We start from the raw sequence: 13,574 nt of genomic DNA, 5'->3' as shown, positions 1-13,574 counted from the left end.
GTATGCTCTGCTGTTTTGAATAAGACACACTTTTTTTTGGCTTGTGCTCTCATCAGAGAACAGAGTGTACAGGAGCATTTGCGTGGCCCAAGTTTAGCACCTCCATTTTGAATCCATTCTGGCAAGCGATCTAGAGCTGAGCTTTGCACCTCATCTGAAAACTGGCACCCCTTATTGCGTGCCTGGTTGCCAGCGAAGGGAAGAGGTACCTGATCAGGATGATCTGCCTTTCTCAGTCCTGGGTACACTGTGGGCTGCAGCAGCCCACGTCCTTCTGGGCCGTAGACCTGAAAAGCACGAAGGGCGCGTGGGCAGTACGACAGCAGCTAAAATGCATACAGCTGCAGAGCATGATGCTGAAGGTGGAGAGAAACAGCTCGAAAGAGACAGGGATGCTGCGAGAGCCTGCAGCGGGGCAGATGCCACGGTGTTTTGGTGGTGCCTCGCGGATGCTGCACGTCTGGCTGGAGTGGCACTGCCAGGACTGCTCCTCGTCTCGCTGGGGTCCTGCATCTCTCAGCTGGGGGCTGCCGGCCCTTGCCTGGCACCCGCTCTGCAGGGCTGAGTACGGCTGCCCACTACTTCCCAGCCACTGCCCTGGGGCGCGAGGTGCACCCCCTGATCTGTGGGAGGGCTGCCTGGCTTCCTCCGGGCACTGGGTGTTAAGCCCGTTGGTTTGGAAGGGAAGGCTGAGTGGAGAGCCTCTACCATCCCCTGGCTCTGGGCACCTAAGTGTGGTTTTTTCCACAAGCCTCCCCTAGCAAAGGAACTTGGAGTCAAAACAGGCCAGAATAGGAGGGGACTTTGCAGTGAGGGAGGCCTTTTTTTCCCAGAGCCGTAGGTTGCTGGCTCCCTGAGCCTTCAGCAGCAGGACCCTGGGCGTTTTCAGCCCAGGGGCGTGGAGGCAGGGCAGTTTGGTGGCTGCCCAGGTGAAGGTCAGTGCACACAAGAAGAGATGCCCAGGTGTCCTGACCTCGCCCTTGACACCTTCACTTCACATGACAGTTCTTGCCCGCCAGACCAGCTTTTCCCTCTTCTCGTTTAAATCCATGATACAACGGCTTATGTCTTCTAGTGCGTCTACGTGGTAGCTAAAAGTAAATTGTTTTTCTTAAAAATCAGATTCGTGACCCTATTTTTGTGTGTGTTTAGTGCTCACAGCTAAAATCAGTATTCAAAATGTTTGTGCACCTTCTTTGCAGTTTAAATATTTTGATCTTCAATTTGGTTTTAAAAAATCAAGACACTGAACACTCACTGATGTTATTTTTTGAGGCTGTATATTAGGTGCATTTTTAAAACATGACAATTTGTTTCATTTTGTCATTAGTCGTGCATTTACTGTAAAAAAAAAAAAAGACTTACTGCTTGAGAAAGCAGACAAGCAGCAATTACTTTTAAAATGTCACTGTTTTCTAGATTTTATCCTGTTTGACCTTTTTGAAAGCATTGGAATTGCATTCCAAAACATTGATGGGTAAAAAAAGAGAAAGGAGCCCACTTTCCCCAGACTGGGTGTTTAGTCTCACTAATGATTCTCTCCAGACTGACTCAGGATATTCCTTGAACAGTTCTGGAAATGCAAGTGGGACAGACAGACGTGTAGGGCATTGCTGAGTGTAAGCATTGTGGTACCTGCTGCAAGCAGCGTGGCCGTCAGTTACATGGTAGGATAAGAAAATGTAGATATTACTCTTACTATTTTTAGAGGCATAAATGGGTGTATGGATATCTTTATTACATACCAAACATAGGATGAACGGGCACACACATTTTAGATGCATTGCTGATATGGATGTTACCTGTGGATTTTTTTGGCACATCATTATCGTTAAGGATGCAGCCCCTAGTAGCCTGGAGAGTGTCAAGCTCCGGCTGCTGGCTAGGTCAGAGGGTCTCTGGTCGTGCCCCACTTCATTATTAGTGGGAGATCTGTCCTGAATGCATTGGGATGGGCTAAGCCCTAGATCAGCCACTGTGGTCATGTAACATATTCACAGAGTCTGGAGGAATGCATCGCTGTAGGGTTTTTGCAGTCTTTCCCTGAAACTGCCAGTAAGTACGCTTAAAAACTGTTATGTAGCGTAGCTCCCTTTTTTCCTGATGGCATGAGTGGGTGCTGAGGGTGTACCTGGCTGGTGCGCCCCGTTGGAACGGGACTGTTTTTTTTCGGTGGCCCCCAGGAGCCTCTCCAGGCACAGAGGGCTCCTTGTTATGACAGGTAGCTTTCTGAGCATTTCAACAGATGCTTCAGCATGCCAAAAGCATAAAGCACTTGGAAGGGAGCATGCAGACTATTTCAGCCGTGTTTCTTAAAATAAATGTTATGCCTTAAATAATAGAAATTTTCCTCATAGACTCTAGAATAAATACCAATGGTGAAATAGTGTTTGTGCTATTGGACACGACATTTGCAAAAATTCCTCAAAATTCAGTAACTGCAGTGAGGTTTGGGGAGGTTTTGCTTTTTTTCTAACAGTCGTGTTAAAAGCACCTCAGCTCCGTCTGCTCATCGTTTTTCAAGTCTGTTTAATTCTAATTACCAGATTTCATAGATATGCACCAGGCATACAGTGGGAATCCAGGCAGGCTGGGTATGCTCACGTCTGTGGTAAACCTCAGGTGATCATCGCTGTAGGACTGAACCAGATAGTACCTTGCAGTTGGACGTTGACTGTGAGGGGTGAAGCAGCACTGTTTCTCCCACACCTTGCTGATCGCCGGAGGAAGATGCCTGATGTTCAGAGCTACAGCACCTGGACGTGCAAAAAGCATTCAGCACCGATGTGCAGCGCACAGCGCGTCTGCCCAGGGAAAGGCTGGGATTTACTTTGGCACTCTGCGCCAAGATGAGCAGCAATCTGCTGGTGAGAATCAAGACGTGTTGGTGGGAGAGGGTGTTGTGAAAGTGATGACAGAGAGGTGTAGGAATCCCAGGGAAAGCGTGGGGCGGTGGAGCAGTCGCCCAGCCGGTGCAGCCTTTCCCTCGCTGTTGCGTAAGATGATGTAAGGTGACAAAGAGCTTAACTGTGATCGGTCCTGTTCTGGTGTTAATTGCCAGTGACTGCATCGCTTTTGGTAGAATTAGAGGAGTGTAAAACAGGCCCACAGTTCAGTCTGATTTTGATCTTAGTGGCTTCAGACAATATAAATGCAAATATCATTTGAGACCAATTCAAGTATTTTTAACAGTGTTGCTCAAAAAGGAAAAGAGCAGAGTAGTCAGTGGTCGGTCAGAACAAGGGAATGGCCTACTTTCATTTCAAAACCAAAACCACTGACCACAGATGTCTTATCTGCATACTTAAGTTTTGCCTACTTTTTTCCTTTATACTAAATTGGGCGGCTGCTGTATCCTCACCTTTATTTGGGAAGGAAAACTCATTGCAAAACATTGTACACCTGATCCTTAATTGCAGCTAAGTCCTTTTACACTCTCACAGCCAGGGAAAGTACAGCTCTTTCCACTTGGATCTACATATTGCCAAGCAAAGCATGCTTGGTACTAAAGGCACCTCCTTTATTATGAATACCATAGCCGAGAGCAGCCTTTGTTACCCGTACTCAGCCACTGAGTTATTAAGAGAAGCGTTTTGGACTGCGTTACACAGAGAAAAAGATAAAAATAGGGTGTCTGACGCATGCATCCCGTGTCGCACGCCAGGAAACAGAATCATTATACCAGCGAATACAGTATTCCAGAGCATGCGTGGAAACTATGCGTGGATGTGAACACGTGCGATCTTTCCTAACCAAGAAAAATACTCAGTCCCCTTTTTCCTCCCTTCCCATTTTACATCTGTCTTGGTTGATATTCTCTTTACCTGTTGACAAATCTAACCACCCAGAGTGCCGCAGCTCTGTCTTTACGACCACTGCTCCCCTCGTCGACGTGCTGAATGATGTGACAGTAATAACGCTCTCCGGTATAGTGAGGGATCTGCAGAATATTCTCGCTGCGTGCAGCTGAGTGTAAGCAAAGTCTTGCCCGTTCTCCAGACATCTGCAACATTCCGAGAACTCCCAAAACTCAATTCTGTCTGTCACAGAAATGGTGTGCTGGGTGCATAATCTAAAATTAGTCATCCACAGTGTGTGCCACTTTAAATGTTAACCCTTGCATTGTTGTCTTTTATTGCTTCTGTTGGCATACACATTTATGTGACATAATATAAAAGTAAATAATGTGATGCTATGGGTAAAACTCAAAAGGGAAATACATATCAGAGATCAGATGCCTCCTTCCGCAGAATATGAAATAAAACTTACAGTGAATTGGGAGTGAGGATTTTGCCTATTCTGAGGGCAGCAAAATCAACTGTGTAGTGATTACATTAGTCTTTCTGGATGTTTTGGACACTTTCCAGCTCTTGAAAACTCATGTTCGTTCAGCGCTGTAGCCACCACTTGTCTTCAGGTGCAGAAGTAGCTGTTGGGGAGTAAGGAAGTGTGGGTAATGGATCCAAAGCAAAGCCCAGCATGTATGACAGGGCCTTTAAAAAAACCAAACACAGATTTACTTCAAAGATCATAAGCCTTAAAAAAAAATGCAAACCATGCATCTGAGATATTATTATTTATCTTCCAGCATGTGAACCCTTTTTGGGTGAGAGTAAGTATGAAAAGCTCAGGATTTTGGGTGTTCAGTTGCCTCCTGGTAGGAAACCTGTGGGAAAAGCACAAGCTGAGACTCAGCAGTAGGTTACAAGATTCGGCAGCAGCCGAGCTCAGATTTAAAGATAAAGAAATAGCAGAAGATTTAAAGATAAAGAAGTAGCAGAACCCAATGCAAGACCAACATTTTTTGACCCCTTTGCCCGGATTCAGTAAGACATATGGGTCCCTCGGTGTGCGATTTTCCTTTTGCTGAGTTGAGGTTTGAGTTACTCGCTAGTCTATTTTTACCTTCTAAGCGGCCTGGTAATTCAATATGTGTTTGTTTTAATTTTACACTCTCCATAAAAAGCATCGTCCATGACGAGATGGAGAAGTGACCACTGGTAATGCATGGAAATGTAACGGGCTAGTGTGTCACACTGTCTTACTTTCCCCCTCTGCTAACCTGCCTGCCGCTCGTGATCAAAAATACCCCACCATGCCCTGCATCTCCTTCGTCACCTCAGCTTTGCCTCTGAGGCTCCGGAAATGCCAAGGCGGGGTGAGATCTGCCCAGGCCGAATCCAGGTCAGCCCCCTAGCTCATGCCGGTGGTGGTGGTGCACAGCCAGGGCTGTGAGGCGAGCCGGGCACGGCAGTGGTGAGCAGGATGGTGGCTTCCCCATGGCCGCCAGCTGTGCCAGGAGCATGCTTGCGACTGCCTGCCAGCAGCTTGAGCTGCATCTCCATCTACGGGTGTTAAAGCTGGAAATTCCTGTTTTTGCAGAGTGGCACTGATGTTGGTGTTGGGGGGTACAGGAGGTGGGCTGAACGGAGACATGCAGCCCACTGTACCCTGCTTGAAGGCAACGCGCAGGCTTCGCTCTGCTTTCCTCTCTCTGTCATTTTGCCAATACCACAGATTTTCAAACTGCTGCTAATATGTTTTCAACTTGACCATGCCAATATGGAAACCACCTCCCCATATCATAGCCCCATGGCTGTGAGCTGCCTTCCTGTGGCGAGTCAGCAATGCAGAGCTGATAAAATGCTGGAGTGCTGGAGATGAGCCTCCTCCTCCTCTCCCGGCATCCTCCCAGCACCCGTGCGCTTTAGGTAAGGATGTAAAAGCTGCTGCACCAAATCAAACAAATTCAAGCGCTCCTGTTTTCCCCTTGGCTCTTCTGACCGAAGCATGGGGTGAAAAATCTGCAGTATGCCCAACTAGTGATAGAAGATGTGTCTGGGCACAACATCCTTCCTTGCTCATGCATTGGTCACCCTGGTATCTGAAACATTGCCATTACGCCTTCCTGTTGCCATCAGTGTGTTTGATAGCAGTAGGGAGGCTTTGTTGAGTGTCGCACTCAACCAGAGTCTCTCCGCAGATGGCTCCACCCGTGGTCTCCTTCACGTCAGTGTGAACCCCAAGCAGCTTCTCCACGAGGTGGTGGGAATGAGGTCAGGCTCTGCTCCTGCTCCATTCTCAGCCTGTGGCAGAAATAACTCTTGTTGTCATCAGAGCAGTCACTGTAACATGGATGGGGTTCAAGTCAGGCCCAGTAGCTTCAATGAGATTTTCGTGCGATTATACCAAGAATTTGACACACATGGTGAGCTGCTAGTCATGTATATGTGATCTGTCTCCACGCTGTCCCAGGAGGTATTTACCAGCATAAAAATCAGTTAATGAGGGGACGTGTGGGGAGCCACAGCCTTCTGCTGCGTGAGGGATGACCCGGGAAGCTCAGGGATGGATGAGCCGCATCCTTTCCACTTGGAAACTCCGTCAGTTTTGCCACCCTCGGTACTGGGAGAGAGCGTTGACTTCGTTGTGGGTTTTTGCTGAATGCCACGGCAGAATTTATGCGAAGTTTTCTGTGGACGCAGTGGGAGTGCGCGAAGCTCACCCCATCTAAAGTGCCTCGGGTTCTTTAGGATAATGAGACATTTTCTGAGTGCACCTTTTTATTGTACCAATATTAAGTTACAGGAAAAATGGAAGGGGGGAACCTTAACACATAGCACCTGTCACAAGTTCTCTCCTTGAATTAGGCTCTCCTGCATATAAAAATTTAATTGATTCCTAGCAGTTTATGTGCGTGGTGCTCAGTGGGCGTTTTCTGTTCTCTTGCCAGCTACATGGTTACTTAGAAAGCGAGCCGCTCACGCTACAGCTGTTCATTGGGACTGCAGACGACCGCCTGCTGCGACCCCATGCTTTCTACCAGGTTCACCGAATCACCGGGAAGACCGTTTCCACCACCAGCCACGAAACAATACTTTCCAACACCAAAGTCCTGGAAATTCCACTTCTTCCAGAGAACAACATGAGAGCAATGTAAGACCCAGGCACCATATATGACTCCTAGCAGTTTGCTCTTGGTCGCTCCACTTGATTTCTTCTGTGTTGTGGGTTTTTTTTTTTTTTGGTACACGATTTTTCTTCTCGTATCTTCTTTTTTTTTAAAAAAAGTTTTCTCTGTAATAGTAGGTTTTCACAACTTTGCTGGGATGAATTGGCCCTAATCAGCCTAACAACAAAATGAACTTTGCAAATATTTATGACAACTGATTGCTTTCATTCTAGAGTTTCAGCCAATGTGCTTATTTGCCATTTAAAATAAGTATCTCAGTTACCAAGCTGTAAATATCCCCTACCTCAGCTCCTGCATTTAGTTTCTAAATATGACACCTCTTGCTCCTATACGCACTAGCACAAGGAACAGGCCCTATTAAAATTTATCTTTGGATGTCACAGGAAACTCTTAGAGAGTATTTCCAAGTACCCTAGTGGTTTTTTGAGACGAATAAAACCACTCTGACTTCTTATGTAATAGAAATCGGTGGGTTTTGTACCATTTGTTTAGAAGCAAAGTTTCTAGAACTGAGAAGAGGAGTACAGGTGATACAATTTACAGATTAGAGTTATTAAACTGGGGGAAGTTTAGTCCTATGCAGAAAAGCCAGCATAGGTGTCTAAGGATCTCTGAATTAGTAGGAGTCTGAGTGATAATTAAATGCCCCGTAGGTCCATTACACACAGGTAAATTTAATTACAGGAATGTGTATCAAGGGTCAAATATCCCCCTGTGTGTGTTATGTGACATACAGGAGACCCTCCACATTATTTAATCCCATCCTCTCTGCCCGCCTCGTTCAAATGATCCCAGCCTTTATCTGAGTTGCCTCCCCCCTCATTCAAATGATCCTAACCCTTATCTGAGGTGTCTGCCTTGGGAGGAATTTCTGTGCGCTTGCATGCATGTACATCTCCTCGTGTGTGTATAAATGTGAATTTCATGTTTATATATAGATGTGTGCACCTTTGTGTGTGTGTATAGATAAGTAGGTAGACAGACAGAAAGCAAGCAAGAAATCCTGACCTCACCAAATTAAATACCATGGGAAAATCTCAGGGAGCTTACTAAAATCTCAGTTTCACTCCTTGTTGTTCATACAGTTTTTTGTGCCTTAATGAAGTGAAAAATGGTGTCGGGCACCTGAAGTCCTTCCACATGCAGTGGTGATTAGAAACTGGTTTGCAGTGTCATGTACGACATGCCCCGGAGTGCCTCATGTAAACAGAAGAGCTAGAATGTGTTTAGCTGCATTGCCAGCCGGGCTTAGAGTGATCACTCAAGACCTGAGGACCTCTGTCAGTGCATTGTGTTAAAAGTCACGACAAGCCTGCAAAGTTACTGGCCCCATTTGCTGTCGTCGTAAGCTGGCACAACTCCATTCAGGTTATTGAAATCTCACTAATTTGTACCCACACAATACTTATTTGGCCCCTTGTTTATTCAGTTTGAATAATATTTTTGGCCATCTAGGGACATTGTTACAGTTTCAGTCATCTTTCTCCCTAGAATAAAGGTAGTTACACAGTTTGAGAGCCAAGCTGAATATTTTTGTGACGTGCATGCCAGATCGTAGTGGAGCTCTCTCAAGAACCACAAACAATGCTTTGGCATATGTAAGCCTCATACGTCAATAGTCTAAAACCTCATGTAGCACTAACAATTAATTGAAATTTGGAGCCAAGGGCTTTTCTCACACATACTTTGTGTATTCAGGCCTTGATTCAGTGAAACACTGAAGCTCATCGGCAGACTTAAACTTTTGCACGTTTAGCTACTCCTGTTGACTTCAGATTTTAATGTCCATGACTTTAAAAGCCTGAAATCAAATGCTTTTTTCTCCTCTGAACATTATTGGGTCTGAACTAGTTGTCATTAAGTACTTTTTATTTTTTTTACAAGTGTTGCTCTAGGAGAAACAATATTGCAAAGCGCACTGTTTCTTATGGATCTTTGCATGGAACTTTGACATAGATAGAAATATTTCCTCATTCTTATGGCTTCACCTGCTAATATGCATTGTTGAGAAGCTTTAATACTTACATTAGTTTCTTTGATCATATCAGCAAGGGCCTTTTTGTTATTCTGAAATCCATACTTCAGAAAAAATGTAGACCAAGACAGTGCTGACATAGTTCTTAGTTGCAGTTTGCTTCAGAACAGAGCTTCAAAGGTCTGGAGGGGGAATTAAACTCTTTGAATGCAAAATAAAATTAAACTATGCATATTCAGTGTAATAAATTGCATGCCAGAGACCAATACCCAGAAGAAATTGCCGTTTAGCCTTTGTAGTCGTGGCCAAAGCAGAGATATTTTTGCAGTGGGTTTTTGAGTGCGTGTGTTTATATATCTTTTGTTCTGGGAACTTCATCTATTGAAATTTGCTTTGACAAAAATCCTGATTTGTAAATTCAGCCAGGAGAAAACCAAGTTAAAAAAAAAGGAGCGAGAGGTCAGAAATAGTAATAGTTTTATCTGATAAAAAGCACGTTTTTCCCTAGTGTGGAGGGAGGACTCTACATTTCGCTTTTTCATGCAGAGCTTCAACTCAACGCTCAGCTTGGGAGTATTTCCAACTCATTCAAATACAAACACAGTGACAGTAGAACTGACCTCAGGGAAAGCTGTGCTCATTAGTAAGCATTTTCAGGACTTTGCCCTAGAATAAAAATAATGTCAGATTTTTCTCCAAATTAGGTGTAAGATCGTAAGTAACTTTGCATTCTAGGTTAGTAACAATTTGTGCACTGCCATCTCATCCCATTGATTTTTCTAGTCTCACTGTGTCTTTGGGCTTTGGTTAATCTGTAAGTGCCATCCTTACAAGATGTGTTGGAGAGGAAGGATCTTTTAGATTTTCTTCCTCTGGGAACTGAAGTAACATCTTAAATTTGTGCGCTCAACAGCAGCTACTACTTGTTACTACAGATAACCCCAACTTAGATGCATGTGGATGCAAGTACTAGTCTTAACAAAGTCTGCCCTGTTCAGCCTGGTCTTTGGGTCATGTCTGAGTCAGATTTTAAAGAAAGATTTAGAGGAGAGAGGGAAGATACTGCACACTCATGTCTTCTTGAAGTCTACTTGAAATGAATTGAATTGCTCTGTATTTCCTTTTGGATAGCATTGACTGTGCTGGAATATTAAAGCTCCGAAACTCCGACATCGAGTTGCGCAAGGGAGAGACGGACATCGGTCGGAAGAACACGCGCGTGCGGCTGGTCTTCAGAGTTCATATCCCACAGGCCAACGGCAGGACCCTTTCCTTGCAAGTAGCTTCCAACCCCATCGAGTGCTGTAAGTAGCAACAAATGTCCTTATTTTGCTGGGTATTGTGCCACCCCACACGCAGTCTTTGTCAACTGACATGCTATACATTGGTCTTGCTTCACCTGTCTAGTCAGTGAACATGAATCTGCTTCCCAAAACTACATGGTTTATACCGAAGACAAAATAACCGTGTCTTAGAAAAAAAAGTGTAGCTTTGTGCATTGATTTGTATAGGAAAGAATGCATTTAAAACAAAAGTAGAGTGCACTTAAACTAATAGTAGACATGGGAGTTATGAGGCTCCCTATCACACAAGTAACTGTTGTGGGAGTTTTGGAAAACAGCCATCATGTCCTGTTCACTCTCTGTCTCCCCATCATAAAGCAAAAACCAGCAAACAAAACCCCAACCCCTTTGATGCGGAGGTAGAGCTGACACACTGACACAAGCTGCCTGTGGCTTCAGAACACCTCCAGAAACCAGATTTCCGCACTGGGGTCTCTTTGATTGAACAGGCTGCTTTTCATCAGATACACTGGGGCACTCTCCAAAGACACCTATATCATTCTTGCTTCGTAAGCCTCGTAGGCCTCCCACACATGAAACAAAATCTATTTGCTTGGTGTAGCTTTAACACACCAGCATAAATGGTGAAAACTGAATTTCAGTCTAACTCCCATTGCTAATTTGGTTGACTGGATGGCCCAATACAGTTTTTGAAGGTTTTATTGGATTCCACAAAGCGGAATCTTTCTGATCAGCGTCTTTCTGATGCTGACAGGGTAGGGAGTAACTTAATGTCCAGTGGGTGTGTTGGGGGTGAACTCTGGGGATGGGGAGCAGAGGGGATGGGGAGGAAGACTTGACCATCCCTAGCCCTGTGCATGCTCGAGAATTGTGCCTGCGCTTGTTCCTATGTCTTTGCCAGACTGGAGTCATATGCAGTGTGTCTGGTAGGTCCTGGAGCCTGTCAGCTTTTGAACCCTTGGAAGCATGGTGGTTTTTCAGGGATCGTTAATAGAGAGGCTGCAGGAAAGAGCATCCCTGCATTCCTCTTGCAAAAGTGACAGTACTCCATCCTTTTGCCTAGGGTAGCATCCCTGCCACTCTGGTAGTCCAAATCTGGAAGAGAGGCAGAAGTTGTAGGAAAGGGTAGGGCTGTTAGCCCAGCAGTGATAGCTTATCTCCTTCACAGTCATTCACTTAAATAAACAAATGAGCACTGGCAGTGGGAAGGGAGTTACATTAAGATAAGCCTATGTTATTTATGAAGAATAGCAGAGCCTCCTTACCTATAGCAGGTAGACTGGCATGGAGCCCTGTCTTCTGTTCAGGATATGTGAGATGAACAATTTCCCCTTTATTTCTCATTCGAGGGTAAGTTCTAGGCTAACAGGCAAAGAAAAAATGTGAGGAGTCATGGTTTCATCCTGCTCCTGTTCCAAGTTGATGAGAGCTTTTCAGTTGCTCTATAGAAGGATAAGGCACAATTTAGACACATCCTGAACTGGTCTGTGCAAGGTGCCAAGCTCAGGAAGCCACTAAATATGAAGCCGATTGGATTTGTGTCAGTGAACTGCAGTTTTGAGGGCTGAGCAAAAACGTGATACATGCCTCCTGAAAGGAGCGGAAAACAGGAGAAAAAATAAATGTGAGTGTTATTTCCAGTGCAGAATGTGGAATAAGCTGGTGCCAAAAACTTCATGCATCTCTTAGTGCATGTGACACCAGGAGGAGCCACGTAATCTGGATAAAATGTCACGTCATCCCTTGAAGCACAGCCACGCTCGCTCCGTGTCCCACTTGGGGGGGATAAAATATATGCCACAAGAATACCGGATTCTGTTTGCATGGGTCCACGTGTGCTTTGGCACGCAGGTGCTGGTGGAAATACACTCTCTGAACTGTGAACTTCTGCTGGATCACGAGGTCCATGGCTGCTCCCGCTGCAAGACAGTTTGCAGAATTGATAGTATGGAGTTCAGTGACTGAAACACATTTTGGATATGGATGGTCATCTTGTCATGTGTGCCATGCAAACACACAGCATATATGTTACAGATAACATAAGAGAAAATTATTTTCAATAAATGAATTTCAATAAAATACACTTTTTGATATAGTACAGATGAAGCTGAGTTTTAAAACACCTTGTTCTTTTGGAGCCTTTTGAATTTGTACTGCTGTGTTTGACAACCCTATTGTTTACAATCAAGGCGCCTGAAAGCCAACCATGTTTCCTGAAAACCTTCTGACCTTTCTTTGTTTCTATATCAAACTCAGCTTAGCTCATGAGGGTAAGCATTAAGTTACTTACTAATGCAGTATTTACTTATTTCTGTGTGTGTGTATGTTTGTGGTTGCTTTTTTTTTTTAATCTTCTTCATAATTCTCCAGCTCAAAGATCTGCCCAAGAACTGCCTCTGGTGGAGAAGCAAAGTACTGACAGCTTTCCTGTTATTGGAGGCAAAAAAATGATACTGACTGGCCATAACTTTCTGCAAGATTCCAAAGTCATCTTTGTGGAGAAAGCACCAGGTATGTCTTTTCTGTCTAGACTCTGGTCTGCCCTTTTTCCCCCGTTGTAAAATCTCTGCCAAATGATGAAAGCATAAATACGGTAATGGCATTTTCTCCTGCATGTAATATGTTTTCCATGTCACTGGACAAAGCTGTGAAAGTGATCTGAGCCATGCCTAATGCTGAGGTTTCACACTATGGCAGGTGTAGTTACGGGTAGACAATAGTGACATTGAAAGTTGAAACTGGACATTTGTTGTTGTAGCAAACCGTGGCCGTACCAAGTAGGACCCCTGAAAGGTGTTGGAAACCTCAGGTGACATGTCCCTGTAAAACCTGCAAGGACATCTTGTTAAACCTTCCTGTAATTTGTGGAAGAGGGAGCAGTGTTGCTGGTGCTGTGTGTGTGCAGGTGTCTCCTTCTGTGGCAGTGGAGATCGGTGGCATTTGCAATCTGCTCACTGAGGAGGACTTGTAGCGCACATGCATTCGTTTGAAGGAGATGTTTCTGGTTTACCTTGAGGACTGGGGAAGGACTGCTGCCGGCTCCCCCTTTGCACGGTGCTGGCCCAGCAGTGCGTTGGTGGTGGGACTCGTCCTCCCTGGGAAGGGTCCCTGGCCAGGCTGAAGCAGGACAAGTGACGTGGGATGGGAGCTGAGGCAGGAGCAGGAGGTGTCTGGAGAAGCAGTGGGGTGTCTGCGGGAGCGGAGGGTGACGGGTGACAATGCATTACATGCACGAATGCGCCCACGGGAAAAGGCACTGGGAGCAGAGCTGTGAGTCAAAGTCAGGATCTGAAACGAGATCGTTAAATGTAGTTTTGAGTCT

The 13,574-nt window shown here is 45.1% G+C and overlaps 1 protein-coding gene across 5 annotated transcripts in view; it reads left to right on the top strand.

The window, feature by feature from the left end:
• The window catches only part of NFATC1 (nuclear factor of activated T cells 1), a 113,129-nt gene that overhangs the window by 36,855 nt on the left and 62,700 nt on the right, over positions 1–13,574 (top strand). For all 5 annotated transcript variants that reach the window (XM_086743141.1, XM_086743139.1, XM_086743137.1 and 2 more), the window contains exons 4-6: positions 6,734–6,936; positions 10,080–10,252; positions 12,623–12,763. In XM_086743141.1, coding sequence (XP_086599267.1) covers positions 6,734–6,936; positions 10,080–10,252; positions 12,623–12,763 — 517 coding nt within the window. The remainder of the gene's footprint in view (positions 1–6,733; positions 6,937–10,079; positions 10,253–12,622; positions 12,764–13,574) is intronic.

The sequence above is a fragment of the Chlamydotis macqueenii genome, chromosome 2 (genome assembly GCF_036417535.1).
Source record: "Chlamydotis macqueenii isolate bChlMac1 chromosome 2, bChlMac1.mat, whole genome shotgun sequence".
Classification (NCBI taxonomy): Eukaryota; Metazoa; Chordata; class Aves; order Otidiformes; family Otididae; genus Chlamydotis; species Chlamydotis macqueenii.
This window is presented reverse-complemented; position numbering and strand designations above follow the sequence as displayed.